We start from the raw sequence: 14,666 nt of genomic DNA, 5'->3' as shown, positions 1-14,666 counted from the left end.
TAGTGCTGGTGCATTTAATTTGTCTTTGCGTGTAGTCAATGGAGCCGAAAATTAGAGAGAGAGATTAAAAGAGAGAGAGATTAAAAGAGGGAGAGATTTGTCCGGAGAGAGGGGCGTGGAGAAACGTTATGCTATTTGATGCATAGAGATGATGTTGTGTGGTTCCGTTTATTTGGTGGTGTCCGGTGTCACAATTGCACTCTTATAACAGTGGAACAACGTTTGTTCTAATCCAACGAATAAATCAACTGCGAGAAATTCGGACTTCACAAATAATGTCAGCGTATGTTCGAGCTTCAGATCACGTTTGAGATAAATGTTTTGGAAAACGTGAACGAGGAAATACGTTAAAAACAATTCGAAAGAAAACAATGTTATAAGCTAAACGCGAATAGGTAACAACAACGATTTTGATAGCATATAACTCCGGTAGAAAAAAGTGACAACTAGTCATATTTCCCTGTAGTAGGGCATTTTAGACCTAACAAGTGTAGATATGATTTTGGTAAATAGTCATAAATCACTCAATAAAGTGTATGATTGAAAGGTTTGGAATGGGTATTGGACAAGTATGATTGGGACATCCGACATATGGTCATAGACAACATGTCTTGGACAAACATAATCTTGACATCAGACAGAGTCTCTTAGCAAATGTTAGTACGACGAGTCACAGTCAAGTATTAACCGCAATTTTGTGTTGGTTCAATTTAACCCGAACTAGGAATTGTGTATTGACCAAAACCTTCATTTATTTGAACTTAACTAAAATCATATAAGTTAGTTTGAGTTGATTGAATTTTTTAGATCACTGAATTCTTTTATAACGTCCTTAGTTAAGTTATTTAAGGTGTGTATGTGTAAGGCCATGATACCACGGTTGAAAATAAAAATGCAATTCCACGTCACAATCCCTAATGGGTAAATTTTGTTTTTTAATTTATTTTAAAGGTAAAATTTATTTATAAATATTAAAAGAGAAGGAAAAAAAAAAAAAAAAAAAGATCGCTTCTCATTTCCTACTTATGTCAAATTGTCGATTTTAGCGGATGTATTAGTTGGTTTTCACCTTGCTCCTCTCTTCCTCTCTTCCTCTCTTTCCGTCAACGACCCGAAAACCTCTCGTCTTGTTCTCTATCAATCCATAAGTTCAATTGCCGCCAATCGATTTCCCGCTCAAAATTTTCCGATCTTCACTATGAAAGTCATCGATCGGACGATGTAGGAAGAGTACTAGGAATCCGTTGTCATTTTTAAATATCCGCGTCTCTCTCTCTTTCTGCAACTCAGGCCTCCGAGTGTAGTAGCGGAGAGGAGGCTAACCGTACGAAATACCTAAACCGCGATCCAATTGAATATGCGGAGTTCTCTACCGTACTCTGTGAAGGATGTTCATTACGACAATGCTAAGTTTCGACAGAGATCCTACTTCAAGGTCTTTCTCTACTAGATCTTAACTTCTTGCTCCATTTCGATTGCGTGAAATCTGATTGCTTATCTTGCGTGTGTGCGATTTTTTATTCGGTTAATGTTTGGATGAATTTGCAGCTCTCTAGTTGCATTCTTACGACGAGTACTTCTTAGTTCTTGTTCGTTCCTTTCCTTGAACTTTGATTGTGCTAGGATTTACTTTTGACTTTCCAGGTTCAATTGTATTTACTAATGCCGTTTACTTTATTTAAGACTGCGATGTTGGTTTGAGATGAATCTCAACGGAATTGATCATCTAGATTTGATTGAATAGTCATTTTCGTGGGAAATGTGTTCATAATTGTTGAAAATCATCTTAGAAAAGCAAGATTGAGGATATTGTTGTTTTGTGAAATAACCACGAGTTATGTTGCCAGTTTAGGTTCTACGCTTACTTGTCTGTTTTGTGAAATAACCACGAGCTATGTTGCCAGTTTAGGTTCTACGCTTATTGAAAATCATCATAGAAAAGCAAGATTGCGAAATTTAGGTTCTACGCTTACTTGTCTGTTTTGTGAATAACCACGAGCTATGTTGCCAGTTTAGGTTCTACGCTCACTTGTCTGTTTGTTGTGATCAACCTTTGATCTGTGGCACAATGGATGTGAGGTCCTTTGTTATTGATGTGCAATTATACTACGTTCTTAAATGTATAATCGGCAGCTGGTAGTTATACACGTTAGCTTCTGTTACGGTAAACTTCAGACCATTAGTGTTGGATGACTGCGCTAACAGTATGACAGAACAGAGAAGAGGATTAACCAAAAGTATATTCCAGATTTTTTTCAAGAAAGAATAAGTTTACATCTCCTTTTCACATGCCTGAAACCGGCTCTATAGTAGATATTTCGTGAGTAGAAATTGCTCCTTCCTAACTTCTCCTTACATGTTGAACTGTTCGTTTGACACTTGAGGCACGCGACTTATCTCCTAAATACTCCTCTCTAGTTGTTGTGAGATGGTTGTTATTGGTGACCCTGGGAACTGTATACATTTTCAAATTTTTAAATATTGGATATAATAATTAGCAACCTCATAATTTAATGTCATACAAAACTTTGGATATTAGATCTTATTCTAAAAGAAAACCTTTGAATTAATCCTCATTGTTTATCAGAATTTTTCGTTTTAAGTATCAATCTTGTAGTATTTTGATATGGATTGACATTGTTTTTTCTGCGTTACAACTCAAAAATATCATCTCATTTTGTCAGGTGATGACTCAGAATTTACTCACTGGTAGCAGAAAACGTGATTATCTAAGTTGTAGTACGGGGAAGTTTCTAGTATTACTTTTGATATTTGGCTTGGCATATCTTTTATTGACAAGTACTACTCCAGGCGATTTTGTTCCCAATCGACTGGACAAAGTTAGTGAAAATAATCAGAAAGGAGAGTTCAAGAGTAATGGTGGCATCAACTTTAGGAATTTATGGAGAAAACCTCCTAGGCTTCCTCCTAGATTACCGCCAGATGAAAAAGGTAGCAATACTAGCTACCACATCGATCCAAATACATTAATCTCTGAGTCTTTATGGATTTCAAGGCAACAGAAAGTTAAGGATGCTTTTATCCATGCATGGTCCGGCTATAAAAGGTATGCAATGGGGCATGATGAACTCATGCCACTGAGCCAGCAAGGAACTGATGGGTTAGGAGGTTTAGGTGCTACGGTTGTCGATGCCCTCGACACTGCCATGATTATGGGTGCAAGTGATATTGTTTCTGAGGCAGGCTCATGGGTTGAAAAACATCTTCTGGATAGAATTAAGGAAAAAGGTCAAGTCAATTTGTTTGAAACTACCATACGTGTTTTAGGTGGTCTTTTAAGTGCATACCACTTGAGAGCTGGAGAATATGGGAAGACCTTTGAAAATGAAGGACCTAAACCAGCAGTTTATCTAGAAACTGCTAAGAATTTGGCTGATCGTTTGCTAAGTGCTTTTACCTCCAGTCCAACCGCTATTCCTCTTTGCGATGTTGTTTTAAGAGATTCCTCGGCTCATGCAGCTCCTGGTGGATTAAGTAGTACATCCGAAGTTTCCACTTTGCAGCTGGAATTTAATTATCTTAGCACTATTTCAGGCGACCCAAAGTATTCAATGGCTGCTATGAAGGTCTTGGAGCACATGAAGAGCCTTCCGAAGTTAGAAGGTTTGGTTCCCATCTATATTAGGTATGGACCTTTTATATCTAACTATAAGCATGGTTACTTTAATTTGGACAATGTCTCTGTCTAAACATGTGTTAAACTTTTTATATCTTTTTTGTTCTGATCTATCCACGCATCTGAAAATATAAGATGAAAACTATGAATGCTTTTGTAAACTCTGGCTTTCATCTGGGTTGATAGAGCTTATCTCCACACACCTTTTTCGGTATCTCTGTATTTCAGTTTATGAATTACATACTTAATTTATTTGTGCAATCAATTGAAAGAATATTACTGGCATGTATTTGATATGGAACTTTCACTTAGCTTTTATTAATATATTAATATATGTCTGTCTTCTCATTGTGGAAAAATGAACACGCGATTATTTTGAATGCAAAATTTTGAGTATCGAAATCATTGAGATGTGTCAAAATATACATATCTAATAATGTATCCTAACAAACATGTCCCTTTGTCAATAATAATCTTAATGTTCTTTTGTCAATAATAAAATTGATTTCATCATTTTATTAAAAAATATATATCTACTTCCATCGGAAATTCACAATATACTACATTGGACCTTTTTGGAACAATGGCCATGCTTAGCAGTGTCTAAGATATGGCTACTGTTGAACCTTTTTGGTATGTTGGCAAAATTTTCTTTCCAATCATGAGAGTTGATTCCTCTGCTTTCAAGAAGTGAAAAGTAAATTCCATGGGTTAAAAGTCTATGGAACAATGGCAAACGTTTAATGCTTGTAAGTTGTATCAGTTTTATTTTCTTTTTTCGGGCACTTTTGGTCTTGTGGCTGTTTGTCCTTTTTGAGCACTAATCCTGAAAAGGTTCACTTTGTATTTCATATTTAAATTTTGAGTTTTAGTGGTTGAATTATTTCATCAGCTATATCTTTTATTGCAATGTAGAACGTGGTTCCTTGCGCCATTTTAAAACTCCTTGTGCTTTTTTATCCTTGAAAGGTTTCTTTAAATTGGAGAATACGGCAATGACCAATTTACTTATTTTCACGTAATTTTCTTTTCAATTGCAGCCCTGATTCTGGTCAATTTAGTGGAGAAACAATAAGACTGGGATCCCGTGGTGATAGCTACTATGAGTATCTACTCAAAGTGTGGCTTCAGAAGGGAGCGAGAGAAAACCATAATCTCACTTATCTACATGATATGTACGAAGAAGCCATGAAAGGTGTTAAGCATCTTCTTGTTCGGAAATCTGTCCCGAATGGATTGGTTTTTGTTGGAGAATTGCCTTATGGATCAAGTGAGGCCATTAGTCCAAAAATGGACCACCTGGTATGTATTATTTCCTCCTCTATCTAATATTTTCTTATCTGGTATTAGTCCAAAAATGGAACAGACTCTAACTGAGAAATAATTTGGAAGATCATTCCCCAAATTTGAGAGTTGATTGATTTTTCTGCATATTGATCCGTCTATAGTATTCAGCTTTGAAATATCCCTGGATGTTCAGAAATATAATTTCAAGTTTGGAAAAATAATTTGAAATATATGATTGTCGACATAGTATTAGCCGATAAACAAATCTTTCATTCACCCTCAAGGTCAGTATTTCTGTAGTATGTCAATTGAAACAGTTCCATTATCTGCTTGTCATGTATTACTTCATTTCAATAGTCCTTGTGTTTATTGTTACAGATTTAGGATGTTAGGAATTGTGTAGTATATAGTTTCACCTCCTTAATCTGTTTCTGTGCAGTGAGATAAGTTTTATGCTTTAGAGTTTCTTTTAGTTTCCTCTGTACAGTTTTTCCATCTATTCAAATTGTTCATATTTAATAGCTAAGACTGAGCCAAAATTTCATGTTACTCGTAAGAAAGTAGGGAAATGCAAATGTCATTGCCAACATAAATATATCTTCCCGTGCCCTTGAATAAATACTAGGAGGTAGGAGTAAATCTGGCGTTATCCTACATCAATTATGGAAAAGGATATGCGTTGGTTTCCTAGTACTGAGGAAAAGTTTTGCCTCTTTAAGTTAGCTTTTGGGGAGAGAACCCGCATTTGGCCCAAGCAAGTGCCATTGATAAGTATTAAGGAAACCTCACCTCATAATTTAGCTTATGGAGAAAGTTTGTTTGGTTATAGCATTAGAAGATACAGGGTAAAAGAATATATACAACAGTGGTAGAAGAGGAACGTGTAGGGGGAAAGCTTTTTTTTTTTATTTTTTTATTTTATTTTTATAAATAATAAATAAAACTAAAAGTAACCACAAGTTGGAGGTCCTTTTTGATATCCGCCTAAGATAGCTGGGTTCTTCGGAATCATTTACTGTACATTTCAATTAATGAAATCTCGTCAGCTGATGAGTTTACACCTGCATACATATATAGATATCAAGACTTCATTTAATTCACAAGCTCAATGAGTTAACTAAGGTTGCATAGTTTCTTATATTAAGGCTTGAAATGAATACTTCCATCCTTCAGATCATTGGTAATCTGAGGAAAGCAGTGTGACATAAAGCGTCATAGTGACCCTTGTTTTGTTTTGAAAAAGTACTTGACGAATAAACTTGTGCCTATTTTAGGTATGTTTCTTACCCGGCACCCTTGCTCTTGGTGCCACCAAAGGCATTAGCAAGGAAGAAGCAATGAAAAAAAGCTTGTTGAGCTTTGAAGATCTGGAAAATCTAAATCTGGCAGAGGATCTGGCAAAAACTTGCTTTGAGATGTATGAAGTAACCGCAACCGGTCTTGCCCCAGAAATAGTTTATTTTCATACTGAGGTAGGCTCTATAATCCATTATCTATTGTAAATTTGTTCACTACATCTTTCTTTTCCCCATTTGTTCGTGCTGTCCTGAGACACTAGGGTCATTACTTGTCCAGGAATACTCTGAAGGCGGCCATGATGGTGGAAACAAGAATGCGAAATATATTGATGACATAATAATCAAGCCACCTGATCGTCATAATCTGTTGCGGCCAGAAACGGTCGAGTCATTATTCGTCCTGTATCGTATCACGGGTGACCCAAAGTATGTTTTATTGTTGATTAACAGTCTGTTATATTCACGTGGGATGAAAAAGATGACTGATTTATGGGAACGTACGGCAGGTACCGTGCATGGGGCTGGCAGATTTTCGAAGCATTCGAGAGGCACACGAAGGTTAATACTGGTGGATATACATCACTGGACGATGTTACTACAGTTCCTCCCCGGAGAAGGGACAAAATGGAGACATTCTTTTTGGGGGAGACTCTCAAGTATTTGTACTTGCTTTTTGGAGACAATTCCACGATTCCGTTGGATAAATATGTGTTCAATACTGAAGCCCATCCGCTACCAATTGAAACCAACATTCAGAAGTGATACCAGATTTGCGTTTGACGTAAAAGGTATGTTTCTTATACTTTTTTAAATATTTGCAATTTCATAGAAAATACGAAAAAAAATATAATTGCGAAAAGATAAGGTAATTATGATTAAAACTTTCTTTTTCAGTAAATTACAAATTAAGTAGTTGAATTTTTAATTTTCTATCTAATAGATTCTTGAACTTAATATTAAATAGGTGTCATTTTCCATTTTCTCTAATAGATTCTTGAACTTAACATCAAATAGGTGTAATCTTTTAATCTCATGCCGGATTGATTCTTAACTTATTCAACATTTTTTAGAAATTAAAGAATCTATTAAATATATAATTGAATTTTGCATCTAATAAAATACTAAACTTTTAATTTTGTATCTAATATATTCATAAATTTTAAAAAATATTCAACATGTTAGGTTTGTTAGGGTTATATCTTGTAATTTAACATTTAACATTTCTTAAACGGTTTAAGCCTTGATATCGATTATAGTAATTATTTTTTACTATATTTAAAATTGTTGTTTAAATTATAATATTTATAATACTTTGTCTAAATTAGTTTAGCAGATAATCATTATAGCTCACGGGAGAAGTCATGGGGAAATGGAAGAGAAGGTATAACTTGCCAAATCAGTTGAGGAGCAATAACAGGTTTCTCGATAATTTACAATTATAATTATTTTTTCGAAATATATGGTTTTTGCTTTTCTAGTCTCTGCATCTTAGTCTAGCTTACAGACAAATTTGAACCATGATCAAATTTGTGCACATGCAACCATTTTTTCCAGTTTTCTCATCAATTAATTGTTTTGAAATACTGAGTTGAATATGAATACGAACTTGTAAAATGGTTGCTCGTTCAGTGCTTTCCCTTTGTTTCTTCAATATCTATTCACTGGCGCTTATCCGAAACAAATTCACTGCACGACAACGAGAATAAATCAAATTTATGTTTTAATAAGAAATATATTATAATAATTCTGAAATCAATCTAATGTATAATTTGAAAAATTAATTTAGTCTGGGTTATTATTATTATTTTTATTTGTAACACTACCTCAAAGAAATAGTTTCGATATCCAGATGTTTAGAAATGGATTTTCCTTTTTTTTTGTCAAACTACTTTCAATTAAATTATGAAAGCATTAACTAATCGAATGCAACTAATTTGCATGAATTTCAATTAAATTATGAAAGCATTAACTAATCGAATGCAACTAATTTGCATGAATTTCAATTAAATTATGAAAGCATTAACTAATTGAATGCAACTAATTTGCATGAATTTCAATTAAATTATGAAAAGCATTAATTAATTGAATGCAACTAATTTGCATGAATTTCAATTAAATTATGAAAAGCATTAATTAATTGAATGCAACTAATTTGCATGAAGTAACCACTGCTACATTTTTTTCTAGCCTGAAATATAATTCCTATTAACATATAAAAAAAATGAAGGGCTTTGCAGATTCAAAAAATGCATGAATCGTAATCATAATCAACCAAGTAGCTTTGCAGATTATTCACCGCAGGAAGAATGTATGCAATCCCCTAAAATGGTGCAAAGAGAATCTCTATTTTCTTTTCTAAACCCAACCAATATTTGCTATTAAGAAGTGACTAAAATTCTACCTTGGAATTCTGCCAGATCGATCGTGAAATTATTTGAAGCCCCAAAAGGCATAACTATTCTTTTAACTCATCAACACTTTTTCGACCTTTCTTTGCTTTTCAATAATTGTGTTCTTGATCTACTCCATGTCACTTGAATATTAGTTTAAATATGAAAATGAGGCACTAACTTATGAGATACTGTTTCATAAGAAAATTTCATTACTAATCCATAATAGTCGGGGCAAATCGTCCACCAACCAATAAAATAAATACTCAATCTGAGGGGTTCTCTCTGTTGGATGATGGAAGTCCCACATCGACTAATTTAGGGAATGATCATGGGTTTATAAGTGAGGAATACTAACTCCATTGGTATGAGGCCTTTTGGGGAAGCCCAAAGCAAAGCCATGAGAGCTTATGCTCAAAGTGGACAATATCATACCATTGTGGAGAGTCGTGTTCAATCTAACATGGTATCAGAGCCATGCCCTAAACTTAGTCGTGCCAATAGATTGATAAATCCTCAAATCCTCAAATATCGAACAAAGAACTCCTAAAGAAAAGGAGCCAAGCCCCTCCTCGAAGGCAGTCAAAAATGACTAAGACTCCAAAGGAGTCGAGCCTCGATTAAGGGGAGGCGCACTTTGTTCGAGGGGAGGTGTTGGATGATGGAAGTCCCACATCGACTAATTTAGGGAATGATCATGGGTTTATAAGTGAGGAATACTAACTCCATTGGTATGAGGCCTTTTGGGGAAGCCCAAAGCAAAGCCATGAGAGCTTATGCTCAAAGTGGACAATATCATACCATTGTGGAGAGTCGTGTTCGTCTAACACTCTCCACGCTAGAGTTACCTGGCTCACAATTTCCAGTATGATGGATTTTATGTCAAGGATGGAGAAATTTTAACTGACTGATAAGGAGGCCAGTCAAGTTGAGGCACACGATCTAGGGCTCCAATCAAATTAGGAACTTGTGGATTCAAGTCTAATTGGAAGAGGCACGTGTATGGAGACTTTTCTTTTCAATTTTTGATTGCACCACTAGCTTTAAGTAGGTTTAAGACAATGAACCTCTTGGCTCTTCATATTTTCCTCATTTCTGCTAAAGGTTTGTCGAACCTTCTCCGACAAACAGGATTTACTAAGAAGAAAATTGGTTTTAAATTTACGAGAACACCTAATATCATTCATCTTTTCTTTGCAGATGACTCATCTATTTTTCAAGGCAACTGAATGAATTCTAGAACACATTTACAGGTGGTTAGTGACCAGAAGTATTTAGGCGTCCCGTTTTTTTTTTCTTGCAAGAATAAGCATGCTTCTTGAACCTTAGATGTACGAGGTGTTGCATGGGTGAAAAGGCTAATCGTTCTCAAAAGCTGGATATGATATTATGATTAGGCAATTGCTCATATCCCATTTTTGCCTATACTCAAACTTCTGGTGTCAATGTCCAAGGATATAAGCGTGTTGGGTTTCTAAGATATACACCTTTCAACAAGGTTTTGCTATCCAAACATAAGGAACACCGACCTTCCTAGATCTGGAGAGGGATTCAGTGGGCTAGAGAGTTGGCCATGAAAGGAGGAACGTAGGAAGTGAGAAATCGTGAAAATATAGATATTTTCAACTACCAATTTGTTTGGGGAGAAAAAGAAGAGGCATAACAAAGACCCCATTCAATGGGCTCTCGATTGATTATAACACACTTCTACAAGCCTTCTACCGTTATAACACACTCTAGAGAGCTCTCGAATATAAACAACAGTAAACAACAATAATAGATGGATGCCTCCACATAATGACGACTCTTTCAAACTTAATTTAGATGCCTCTAGATCTCTCGGCATTGCAGGATTTGGTTTGATTGTCAGAAATTCTAATAGCGAAACTATGTTAGCGACATGGTCAAAACTTGTCCAGACCCGTGGAACTCGCTCTAGCTCTAGCACTTCTATAGTTATGGGTTTGAAACTGATTTGTTAATTTTGTGGAATTTTGTTGAAGGGAGAAACCTTTCCAATAATGATGTACAACTTATAGTTGAAGAAATTTGGGCCTATCGCCAACAAGGACTTGTTCGTGGCTTCCTTTTTGCCCCAAGATGTTGCAACACAGTGGCTCATATTCTGGCTAGTAGTCATGCAAGAAAAAACTAGAAAAGTATTTGGATCGAAGAACATCCTACTGAGCGTTTGAGATTGTTCTAAGGGAAGATTTTACCTCCTTTAATCAGTTTTGTTTTCTTTCTTTGTACTAGACGACAACAACAGAAAAAAGAGAAGAAAAAAAAAACTTATGTGATTTCTATAATATTTTTTATACTATTAAATGTTTAAATTTAATTCCTAAATTTTTAATAAATCTTAAAATTAGTGTGAGACAGTGTATTTATTATTAATTTTTCTTTAGAAAATATCTTAACCGGAAGATCACTGCAATATCCAAAGGGGTGATAAAGCAATACTGACCTACTCTCTTTTGATAATTTTCTCCTCTCCCAAGTCCCCGATAATTGCATCAACGCGCTTCTGTATTGAAAAATTAGAATTCTTATGGTCAGAGATGACGGATAATCAACTATTACACACAAGTATACTGGTCAACCTACAATGAAGACATCTACTAACGTGGAAATGAAGAACATTTCGAAACCAAATTCTCACGATAGGTTGTTAGAACCAAATGTGTGGGAATGCAAGCAAGGCATACCAAAATTCTTAGATTGATAAGAAAATAAAACATGCAAGAAGAGGTCAAAGCTGATAGTTGACAAGCAGAAAATATTACGCACGACCAAAATAACTGGTAATGTTACTTATTAATCCTAACTACTGCAATAAATTTCAGCAGCATACCGTTCCTAGAATTAGATCTTACATTTCTCCATCTTAACAGATTTTGCACTACCTCCCGAAGCAAGGGGTTCAAATTTCAAATTAACATTTGGATACAGGCATTTAACAATAACTTAGACAAAAGTCAATATCAGGATGTCATCGAGTTTAGCAAAACGATTAGATAGAACACCAAAGTCCAAACTATTAAAAGCAAAAGAATGCACCGGAAGGCAGAGGAAGAAATTCTGAAGAACTAATTTGATTTTTTTCCAATTATATGACGACGCCCCCTGAATTTTCATTTCAAGTTCGACGCAGATATAACCAATCCCTTGTTTTAATCCGGTTTATAAACGAACACTATTGGCCTAATTGAGTTATTTAATATTGCAGACAAGTGGCCCCATATGATTCGAACCATCGTCACTCCCTCTTAACCAAATCCAAGTGGCCTCTCGCCATAACGATCCTAGGAGATTAGCTGCAACTATAATGGCCCAGTTTTCCTTTACCATGCACTAGTAACTCGTTACTCGGGCTAAACAATGAAATTCTCCGGATCGTCACAAAGTAGCTTTTGGCGGGATTAGTTATATGAATATTTGTAGGAGGTCGAAGTTAGCAATGGAACCAAACAACTTCACAGTTGAAGAACGCTAGGACACTGTAAACTCACGACATACTGAAAAGAACTGAGTCAGAAACGTACCATTCAGCAGTGAGGTAACCAACTCTTTTCCGAGCGTTTGCATTTGGCTCTGCTGGATCTTGCCTCACAAGAATAGGACCAACCAGTTTGTAAACAATTGAATCTTCTTTCAGCAAATCCAACTCCTGCATGAGGCAAAAAAAGAATGCAAGAATTAAAAACGGCTTAGACGCAATGTAACAATCGTCTCAGACTTGACGATGACGACAGTTCCCTTCTTGATATACACTGGAAGCAAATAACCAAAAAGATTCACTCGCTTCAATATGTAGAATACAGTATACGCAATATAATGTGTTTCGAAACTGAATCTAATTTATTTCGCTGTGTATTATCATTCAGTGGCGCCTAAGACAATCTCAGAAACGACTGAAATAACATGAAGATATGAAGCAGAGACGGACACGAAAAATTTGACAAGAAATATATAGAACTTCAAACAGATTCGTGCTCGCTTTTAATTTCTAATAAAACAAGCAAGAAGCAGAAGAAAGCGCAAGCTAAGTGAAGATATGAAGCGGCGCCTAAGAAAGCGCAATCTAATTGATTTCGCTGTGTATTATCATTTCAGTGCAGCCTAAGACAATCTCAGAAACGACTCAAATAACACGAAGATATGAAGCGGAGTCGAACGCGAAAGATTCGACAAGAAATATATAAAACTCCAAACAGATTCGTGTTCGCTTTTAATTTCTCATAAAACAAGCAAGAAGCAGAAGAAAGCGCAAGTTAAATGAAGATATGAAGCGGCGCCTAAGAAAGCGCAATCTAATTGATTTCGCTGTGTATTATCAATTCAGTGGCGCCTAAGACAATCTCAGAAACGACTCAAATAACATGAAGATATGAAGCGGAGTCGAACACGAAAGATTTGACAAGAAATATATAAAACTTTAAACAGATTCGTGTTCGCTTTTAATTTCACATAAACCAAGCAAGAAGCAGAAGAAAACGCAAGTTAAGTGAAGATATGAAGAGGCGCCTAAGAAAGCGCAATCTAATTGATTTCCCTGTGTATTATCAATTCAGTGGCGCCTAAGACAACCTCAGGAACGACTCAAATAACATGAAGATATGAAGCGGAGTCGAACACGAAATATTTTACAAGAAATATATAAAACGTCAAACAGATTCATATTCGCTTTTAATTCCTCATAAAGCAAACAAGAAGCAGAAGAAAGCGCAAGTTAAGCGAAGACATGCTACAACCTGGAGAACAAACTTGCTTTCACCTAGTCCTGTATCATACTTCGGTCTTACGTGATAATTCTTCGCAATGCTTGACAGATCATTCACCACATGAAATTTCGATTCATACATCAGATCTTCAAACCAAAAATTTCACAAGAAAATGCGTAGGATCGTAGATTCGTGGAAGTTGAGGAAATGAAATGAAATGAAATGAAATTATAGGACTGTGAAGGCAGAGTCAGACGAGAGAAAGATCGAAGTTACGATGCTTGCCTTTCTAAAACTTTCTGAGATCTCTGCCTTTCATCTTGAGATCGCACGGCAACTCCTTGATAGTGGAGAAGAAGCTCATTCCGAAACCTCGTCGCTTCGTTTTGCTCTTCGCTCCCTATTCTCCCGCCTTTTCTTTCGTCAGAACGGGAACAACTGATACGTAATCGTAGCGACGCCTATGGCAATGAATAAGATACTGTAGTTCAAACAACTTTTTATTCAAGACCATGGCATTTGGGGACATTTTCGTAAATGCACAACTTTTTATTTACTCCAACTTTTCGAAACCACGGCTAAAGATGCCAATTTCACAAGAAAAATTGGCATATTTAGCCATTTTAAAAATATTAAATTTAAGAATCCTAATACAAACAAAATTAAATTTTATGTTCAACAAATCTATTAATTTTACAAAATATTTGAATATATCAAATTAACCATTTTAAAATTCATGAACTTTATAATACAAAATTTAAATTAAGCGCTTAGTTTTTTCTAAGTTAAAATAAGTTAATTATCAATTTATATCATGTCACAAGGCAAATAATTGTAAAAATTATGCAATCTGGGGGGGGGGGGGGGGGGGTGAAGGGTTGTATGCTAGAGATAATAGGAGAAGTAAATTATTAATGGGCCATCAAATTTATTGTTATTATTATCATTATTTTTATTTTTATTTATTTTTGGTGGTGCAGCAATCATAATTCATTCCTTCCCTCTCATTGAAGAATGGCCATCACAAGACTTAAATATGGATGGATCCCCTATCCTTCATCACGATGTGGGAGAAGCTGACCTACTAATACAAACAGCATCAAGTTTAAGTGGACCTGTATTTATTTATTTAAATTTTAAATTTTACTACAAATATTTGTTTATTTGTATTTTATATTTTATCTGCAGATTTATTTTTAATATTCTTCAATTTTATTCAATACATAACTTAAATCTTCTCTCTTATACCGACATTAATAATAGTACCTCCAAGTTGAAGGTTTTTATGAAATGATTTTCCATTGACTAATTTATTTATTATAAATATTTA

General features: G+C 35.2%; 1 protein-coding gene and 1 long non-coding RNA gene across 5 annotated transcripts; one reads left to right on the top strand and one right to left on the bottom strand.

Annotated features, from left to right (window-relative positions):
* Positions 1-1,040: 1,040 nt before the first annotated feature.
* LOC111781525 (mannosyl-oligosaccharide 1,2-alpha-mannosidase MNS3) lies at positions 1,041-7,850 on the top strand. 3 transcript variants are annotated; one of them, XM_023662174.2, is made up of 7 exons: positions 1,041-1,435; positions 2,685-3,646; positions 4,678-4,939; positions 6,199-6,396; positions 6,500-6,648; positions 6,729-7,010; positions 7,556-7,850. In XM_023662174.2, the coding sequence occupies exons 1-6, from the start codon at positions 1,358-1,360 to the stop codon at positions 6,982-6,984; spliced, it is 1,905 nt and encodes a 634-aa protein (XP_023517942.1). In that variant the 5' UTR covers positions 1,041-1,357; the 3' UTR covers positions 6,985-7,010; positions 7,556-7,850. The 3 variants fall into 3 exon arrangements, with proteins under 3 accessions (XP_023517942.1, XP_023517943.1, XP_023517941.1); XM_023662175.2 differs by having other exon boundaries at positions 7,553-7,850; XM_023662173.2 differs by having other exon boundaries at positions 7,548-7,850.
* LOC111781526 (uncharacterized) lies at positions 7,585-13,812 on the bottom strand. Of its 2 annotated transcripts, none has more exons than XR_015414449.1 (4): positions 13,622-13,812; positions 12,158-12,282; positions 11,080-11,139; positions 7,585-7,908 (listed from the first exon to the last, which is right to left on the bottom strand). It is a non-coding gene; the product is annotated as an uncharacterized LOC111781526 (long non-coding RNA). The 2 variants fall into 2 exon arrangements; XR_002812994.2 differs by lacking the exon at positions 13,622-13,812 and adding an exon at positions 13,367-13,611.
* Between the last annotated feature and the right edge of the window lie 854 nt (positions 13,813-14,666).

The sequence above is a fragment of the Cucurbita pepo genome, chromosome 19, assembly GCF_057944985.1.
Source record: "Cucurbita pepo subsp. pepo isolate OVF chromosome 19, ASM5794498v1, whole genome shotgun sequence".
NCBI classification, from domain to species: domain Eukaryota; kingdom Viridiplantae; phylum Streptophyta; class Magnoliopsida; order Cucurbitales; family Cucurbitaceae; genus Cucurbita; species Cucurbita pepo.
Note: the sequence above shows the minus strand (reverse complement) of the source record. Positions and strands in the feature narration are given on the sequence as shown.

Excerpts from the sequence above, each read along its gene's own strand:
- LOC111781525 (XM_023662174.2), top strand. The coding sequence starts at position 1,358 with ATGCGGAGTTCTCTACCGTACTCTGTGAAGGATGTTCATTACGACAAT. Across the intron at positions 3,647-4,677 it reads TTGGTTCCCATCTATATTAG|CCCTGATTCTGGTCAATTTA; the intron begins GTATGGACCTTT and ends TTTCAATTGCAG. Across the intron at positions 4,940-6,198 it reads GTCCAAAAATGGACCACCTG|GTATGTTTCTTACCCGGCAC; the intron begins GTATGTATTATT and ends TGCCTATTTTAG.